The sequence below is a fragment of the Myotis davidii genome, unplaced genomic scaffold (assembly GCF_000327345.1).
Source record: "Myotis davidii unplaced genomic scaffold, ASM32734v1 scaffold738, whole genome shotgun sequence".
Classification (NCBI taxonomy): Eukaryota; Metazoa; Chordata; class Mammalia; order Chiroptera; family Vespertilionidae; genus Myotis; species Myotis davidii.
The window spans coordinates 527463-535668 of record NW_006289824.1 but is presented as its reverse complement, the minus strand read 5'-3'; the positions used below and the strand labels follow the sequence as shown (position 1 = coordinate 535668).

Sequence of the window (8206 nt, the reverse complement as noted above, 5' to 3'; positions counted from 1 at the left end):
CCTGCAGGGGAGGGCATTTGGGGCAAGATCAGGTCGGCAGAGGAGGGCAGTTGGGGGCAACCAGGCCTGCAAGGGAGGGCAGTTGGGGGTGACCAGGCAGGCAAGCAGTTGAATAATTAGGAGCCAGCAGTCCAGGATTGTGAGAGGGATGTCCGACTGCTGGTTTGGGCCCGATCCCTGGACTGGCAGTCGAACATCCCCCGAGGGTCCCAGATTGGAGAGGGTGCAGGCCGGTCTGAGGGACCCCACCCCCGAGTGCACAAATTTTTGTGCACCAGGCCACTAGTATACAATAATTAATAAATAATACAAGAATAAACTCTGTTTTGCATCCTCACAACTGTAAACCTACTTTTGCCCTATGCTCTATATGTAGGAAAAATACGTAGTCTATTTAGGGCTTGGTGCTATCTGTGGTTTCAGGCATCTACTGAGGGTCTTGTAACGTATCCCCTGTGGCTAAGGGGAACTACTGTACTTTGTTACTTCAAGAAAATACTTAAAATCTTCTCTGTTTTTTTTTTTTCCCTAAGGCCTTGGATTGTATACTGTAAGTTCAACGTATGGAGATACCATTATCATGCCTTGCCGACTCGATGTACCTCAGAACCTCATGTTTGGCAAATGGAAATATGTAAGTGGGCCCTCCCTTGGGTTTGGTTAATTTGGCCTCTAGTTTTTGAAATAAAATTCCATCTGTGAGAGAATGTGAATTTCAAATGAACATATTGGCAATATTCAGCTGCAGTACAAATGTAAGAAGGGAGAATTCATGTGTTGACTATATAAAAAGAATTAATTCCTAAGTCTTACATAACAAATGCTACTTTAAAATAAAGACTTTAAACACCTAATGCTTAGGTCATATTAATCTGAAAAATCCAACCTTAAGGGTTAGAGGCAGAAGAAAAGGCAGAGCTCCAGAGAAGAGCGGGTGGCGTACAGGACAGAGCCTCGTGGGAGACCGCAGGGACATGCTCGTGTTCTGCTTAGTGGGCCTATTGCCGTAGCCAGCACAGCCAAGTGTTCATTGAAAATTAATCATCAGTACTAAAAGCTCATTTCGGGTGATGTAGTCTCAGAACTGTGTCGGTATGGTAGGTGCCTTTTACATTTAACATTGTTGACTTTATCCATTTTTTGCAGACAACAAATTCATATTTTCTCAAGTATCTAGGTACAGATGGATCTGGAAATGGAGGGTAGATACCCTGGTAGGTGGGTGTAGAGCAGTTAGGTAACATTGGCTGACAAAATGTCTCAACTTAGTTACCAAAACCAACAAGAGGTGTTCTATGAGACATGATTTCCCAATGCTGGGTCACATGAGACTCATGGTAGTTTATAAGCTTAAAATAGACATGTTCCCTTGAACATAATGGCAAATGTGCCCCAGCTTCTTGATATATTAAAATATATTTGAATAAGAAAATGATTTAATAGTCAAATAATTTTTGAAGTTCATTTTGAAGTTCAGAGCTTTTCACATATTAGGGTGCATTCTGAATTGTCTGAGTTTGATTGATTTCTTAGGTTTATTAAACCATACAAACTTTCCCCCTCAGATATCTGTAAAAATAAACATTCTACAGAGCACACTTTAGGAAATGTGGTCAATGTGCTTAAGGCTGCACCAAAGGGTGGTATAGCACATTCTTTTAAAATATGGGTTCTGAAGTCAGACCAGCATGTTCTACCACACACTCACTGTGGGATTCTGGGCAGGGAATTAATTCCCATTTTCTCATCAATAAAATGAGTTGATAAGAATAATCTTCCCTATAGTATTGTGAGGGTTACATGAAGTACCTCATATCACAGTGCTTGGCAGATGGATAGTTGCATGAAAAATATAAGCTGTTATGACTATGGGGCTGTGAAGTCCAAGCACACTGTATGTGAGGGGCATGTGAAAGGAGAGCGAGGCAGTGCAGCGACAAAGCACTTCACTGTGCTCACCCGCCTCTCTGACCCAGCGCACATTAAACTATTTCTGACTTCCTATAAAAGTGGACATATGAAGTTAAGGCCTATGAGGACAAAGTCTATTTGCACCCCTAAAATTCCTACGGACTGGAGACTACCACAAAGTCTATTAGCACCCTAAAATTCCTACTGTCTGAAGACTGTGACCTGTTGAGTCAAATTTATTGCCAAAATTAGTAGAACACAGATGGTCCAAGCTTCTGTGATCACAGACTTCTCTGAGGATAACCCAGGGAATAATTTTCACCTAAGCTGCACTGGCACTGTGGCAGTGGAAACAAACAATAATGGCAATTTTCAAATGGTTAATGTAGTAAAAAGCTTCAGCAATAAACTGATGAGATGCGTCTGATGGACCATGTGCTCCGAAAACTGTTGATTTGCAGGCATAGTATACAAGCTCCAATGTAATGTAGCCTGAGAGACAAATGGCAGGTTGGAAAGAATGAAAGGGAGCAAACATTGAGGAAGGAAGGATCATCTCTTCCCCTCCTGTGTGGTCACCTCCCAGTGAGTGGAGATCCTAACTCCCAGTGCTCCTCTTGGCACCCCACTCCCACAACCTCTTCACCTGTACCTGCCTCCAGGCCTGGTACGGAGGCAGCATCTAAGGGCTGTAGAGAGTGGTGCTAGGTAGTCACGATGGAGCCAGATTGCTGCGCTCCAATCTTGCTTTGCTGAGATACACTAGCTGGGCCTTTGGAGAAGTTACGTAACCAACCTCTGTCTCCATTGTCTAGTCTGGCACTAATGTCATAACCCTCAAGGTTGTTATGAGTATTAAATTAATGAATGCATAAACAGCTCAAATAAAGCACCTGGTATACAGTTAAGTACTCAAAACTTAACTATTATTTATTGTATAAGTGAATGAATACACAAATTTGAGGTACTGGTCTAACATATTTCTCTTAATGAGTAATGATTTAGGGCAAGGATTTACATTATAAACCTGTGACAAAATGAAAAGATTTAAGGAGAACAGTATTGATGTATTCATATATTCAACCAACTAAAACTTGGGAACTCCAAGATTAGATTAGTAATTGCATTAGTGTGGGCCCTTATTACAAAATACCAGAGACATGGACTTAACAGATATGTCCCACAGCTCTGGAGGCTGAGAAATCCAAGATCAAGGTGCTGGTTGGCACATTCGACTCCTGGTGGCCGTCCTCCTGACTTGTAGACAGCTGACAGTTTGCTATGTGCTCATATAACCTCTCCTCTGTGCTCCCAAGGGAGAGATAGACACCACCCATGTCTCTCACCTTCTTATACAGGCACTAATCCCAAATGAGTGCACCATTGCCAGGACTCATCTAAACCTATTTACCTCTCAAGGGCTTCATCTCCCAATACTAACACATGGGGGCTAGGACTTTGACATGGATTAGGGGAGGACATAAACATTGCATCCAGAACAGTAATAAATATTAATAATTTTTAAATTGTAACACTTTGAAATTCTCTATGCACTTTAAAATGTTTTATCATTTTTATTTTCTCAAAGGCCTTGAGGTAGGCAGAAGAGAGATTCCCCCTATTTTTTATTAAATTCCTTTAATAGGTAAGATAATTCTCATGGGAGCAGACGAAGAAATGAATTACATGTCTTAGTGCTTTTGGCATAGCCGTGTATGCCCAGATTATATTTTATTTTGATAAAAAGCTTTTATATGAAAGCCCTTTGAGCTAAGTTTTATGCCTCAGGTAGCAAAACTATGGATTTTAGTGATTAATCTGATTCTATTGCTAAGTGGACATGATCGTTTCACAAGGGCAAATACTGTTCCTCCATGAAGAGTCATTAAACTATGCTATGTGTAAAGGTCAGCTGTGTCAGTCTTGGCTGAAAAATGAAAGGAATGGGTATTTAAAGTACCGTATATACATTGAAGTCATGAATATGCAAAAGAATCCTCCATGACTGCTAAAGGCGTGTTTGCAGCTCAGGTGTATGCTTGCTCTGATGGTTAACTGAATATCGTTGTGTACATTTGTATATTTGTTTACATCTATTTTTTTTTCCCTTTATATGAGACACAAGGCCAGCTCTTGTTAGTTTTAAAATGGTCACTAATTCTGCCCTCCAGATGCAAGGAAGGCTCAGATTCCTAGAGCATTGCCCTTCCCTCTTCAGATATTTAAGCTGGTACCTGTAAAATAACTTATAGCTTCTCTTGTGAAGATTAATTTTCTGTACCCAAAGATTTATGTGAGGCTTTATCCATAATTATTCTTTTTGGACACAACTGTAAATATCAGTGGAAGAATACGGCCAAAGAAATTTTGTTGTTCTGGATATGATCCTGAAACATCAGCATAAGCTTGTATTTCAAATGTATTGTTATTTTAACTTTTAGGAAAAGCCCGATGGCTCCCCAGTATTTATTGCCTTCAGATCCTCTACGAAGAAAAGTGTGCAGTATGACGATGTGCCAGAATACAAAGACAGATTGAGCCTCTCCGAAAACTACACTCTGTCCATCAGTAATGCGAGGATCAGCGATGAAAAGAGATTTGTGTGCATGCTAGTGACTGAGGACAACGTGTTCGAGGCTCCTACAATAGTCAAGGTGTTCAGTAAGTAGTCGGCAGTATAAGTGCTAAGTGGGATTGATGGCTGGTACTAGAAAATGTTCCTGAGAAAGAGGAGAACTCTCTGCAGTGTCTCCACAAGCAGGTATCTGTGTAAGAGGATTTCTAGCGATCTTCATTCTCATGCATTCTGTAAGTGAGGAAAACAAAACAAAACAAAATTCAAAAAGGATTTTAAAGTGAGGGACTAAAAGACTATTCTCTGTTGTTTTGTCGGCTAAAATTTCCTGTGATGTGAAGTATTACTATGTGAGAATTGGCACTTGATTTTTTTTTAATTTACTTTTTTTTATTGATTAAGGTATTGCATATGTGTCCTTAGCTCCCCATTGCCCCCCCTCCCCTCATGTCCTCACCTCCCCTGGTGTCTGTGTCCATTGGTTAGGCTCATATGCATGCATACAAGTCCTTTGGTTGATCTCTCCCCCTTACCACCACCCTCTCCTGCCTTCTCTCTGAGGTTTGATGGTCTGATCAATGCTTCTCTATCTCTGAATCTGTTCACATGATCTTTAACATACACTGACACGTACAAATAAATATTCTGTGATATTACATATTTACACAACACATATACATAATCATGCATGTCATGCATACATATATATGTTTTAGGAAGAATTTTGATGTATAAAAACAATAAAATACAGGCAAAATACAAACTATATTATGATTTAGACATCTAAGTTTTATATATGTAGGTGTATGCACCCCCCCCCACACACACACACACACATATCCTATCCTTTAATGCTTGCTGGTTTATTTCTTCAAAGTGTTCAGTAGGTGTATAAAATTGCCCTAAAATAACAAAATTTACCCTATCCTGAATGTATATGTAGAAAACAAGAAGGGGAAAACATAGAGTAGTGTTAAAAGAAGAGTGTGGAAGAAAATTGGAGTAACTACGTAGTCATTATATCAAGGCTCCCCTGCCCCAACAGTTAATGTGACTTGGCAAATAGCTATGCAAATGAGTGACATGACGTGAGAAGTTCTAATAACGTATTTTATCTTTTAATATTCAAATAAAATGCCCCACCTCTATTGCATCATAATATTTTAGAAAATACAGGGAGAAAATCATCTCCAAAGCTTCAGAATGCCAGTCTTTTTCATTAGGGAAGAAGGTCTCACTTTTCAGTTTTTTTCCCTCTGCTTCCTGATGACTTGGCAGCACCTAGAAATAATTAAAATAAATAGGGAAGGCAGAAACCCAGGGGGCCATGGTATTGCAGCAATAAGCATGGTTTTTTCCCGTTTCTCTCGTAATAGCCTGTGCAACTAGGGAGGACTGTCCTTAAGTATTTATGTGGACTTCAAAGCTCCTATGGACTTCATGACACGGATTCAAAGAGTGCTTTGTTCTCCAGAAGAAACTTGTAAAAGCATATTACAGGTTTCATTTGGTTACCTTTTAGCTTACAAGGCACTTGCCAGAAACCATCTACTCTTCTCGATTATTTTAGGAATCAAACCAACTGTCAAGTGTTTGTCAGTCATGCCGCCTTCTGTTAAACACCCCAAAAAAACTACAACCTGTATTTGGCAATGGCCCATGTACTTATTTTTCTTTCTTTTACTTCATTTTGATGCCACTAGGAAGATGGATGGTATACTGCTAGGAATGCTCTCTAAAGAGAGCATTTTTTTAAATGAGGTCATGATGTCATAAATTTAAGCACATTCGAGAATGTACCCCAGCAGGTACAGAGATTAAGTCACAGCACTCCAAATTTTGTGTGTTTGATTTGTTATTGTCGGGTTTCTTTTTTAATGGGCTAAAATTACCTAATCTCAAGATAGTTTGCAAGAAAGTTGAGAAAGTCCAGGTTGTTACATTTGTTGCAATTTTCATACTATACTCTTTTTAAAAAAAAAAAAAAATGCCCTACAGCAAGCTGAAAAAAATTCAGTTGGTCTAATTAGATAAAATTTGCAAACCATTTTGGAATACAGAGGATTTCTGATTGTGAAAACAAACTCACACCCGCATACCCTCAGCACCCCTAACCCCTTCTCTTTTGAATGTTGTTGAAAACAAAGTGATTCTCAGAAACAGAATTTGCATTCCAGGCCCAGGGCCAGGGAGAATTTAAATGGACAAGTTACAAGCTCTAGAAAATGGAGTCTTGTGCTGGAAACCATGGGACACTGCAAAGCTTATCAAATGAACAGCACAGCTCATGATAAAGAAAATGTGTACAAGAGCATATAGGGGCTTCGCTTCATTTTTTTAAAAGAAAGAATTTACTTTGGGTCACTTTTCATAAAGCAAACAGCAGCTGTGGCAGAGAGGCGTTCATGCTATGCATGTATGTATTGCAGTCACTTAAGAGTTACTAGTCTCATCAACCAGTCCTCTGTTTCCTTCTGTCAAATCACCTAGCAACGTGCGCCGTGTACCACAGAATGGAGCGTGGTTAACGTGAGCTAATCCCAGATCAGCTTGCTGCCGAGTGTCGTCTCATGGGCAAAGTCAAATTGCATTTATTCAAACTAGGAGCCGTGACTGATGACTTTGTTACCTCTGATGTAGGGTTGTTTGTTTAGTTTTCACCTATACCTCAAATGTAAGAAATCATTTCAATAAAGCAGCCTAGATCACAATAAATCGTGTGCTTGGTCACCACTAATACAGCTTTTTATTTTTTGGCAGTTGAATGGCATTGAAATCAAACTGTTTTTACATTTAATGTCCATTTGAAGTTAATACCATTGAAAAGGAAGAATAGACCTTTAAAAGTTCTCAAAGATTCACTCCAGCCATTGTGCAAAGGTCTTAGAGGTCAAACGGGTACCCAGATTGCCAAATGGCGGCTGTCGGTGGTGTCATGGAAAAATCACGGAACTGGTCATCAGGAGCCTGAGCTTTGTTAGATGTGCTGTTGCCGGGCAGGGGTGGCTCAGTACTTGAGCATCCACCTATGAACCAGGAGGTCATGGTTGGATTCCCAGCCAGGGCACATGCCTGGATGGCAGGCTTGACCCCCAGTGGGTGGCTTGCTGGAGACAGCAGACTAGTGATTCTCTCTCATCATTGATGTTTCCATCTCTCTCTTCCTTTCCTTCTTCTCTGAAATAATTATATATATTGCTAATTTCTACCCTTGGGCAAGTCACTTCATAGTATGCTGGGGCTAAGCATCCCTCCTCATCACTAAAATAAATTCTTTGGATTAGAAGCCAGTTTTCCCATTGTGTTCCTAAGATCCGCTTGACAATTCTAGAGAGTTGAGAAACTGAGGAGCTACTTCTATTATATTAACTAGAATTCCACCTACTCAGTATTTCAAAGTTTTCTCATGATAATTTGTTCAGAGGGGAAATGAGGGGAAGCAGAAGAGCTTCAACTCTAAGAAATCATTTGCAAACCACAATCCAGGCTACTCCGTCCAGCCTCTTATACGCTGGTGTCTGTCGTGTTAGAGAAAGACGTGCTCCCATGACATGGAGCCCGGAGTGCACCTGGACCTGCTCTTCTCTCTGTTTTACAGAGTGATTTTAGAACTTGCTTTGAATATTGTTCTCAGTGTTTTATCAGAGTTGAGCATGCTTCCTCCTACCTCCCTGGGGAAAGTTAGTCAACCTGCAAATAATTTTTCTAATGAAGGAAGCA

General features: G+C 40.2%; 1 protein-coding gene across 3 annotated transcripts in view; it reads left to right on the top strand.

The window, feature by feature from the left end:
* The window catches only part of ALCAM (activated leukocyte cell adhesion molecule), a 230688-nt gene that overhangs the window by 169243 nt on the left and 53239 nt on the right, over positions 1-8206 (top strand). For all 3 annotated transcript variants that reach the window (XM_006762649.2, XM_006762648.2, XM_015563207.1), the window contains exons 2-3: positions 534-634; positions 4353-4572. In XM_006762649.2, the coding sequence (XP_006762712.1) occupies positions 534-634; positions 4353-4572 (321 nt within the window). The remainder of the gene's footprint in view (positions 1-533; positions 635-4352; positions 4573-8206) is intronic.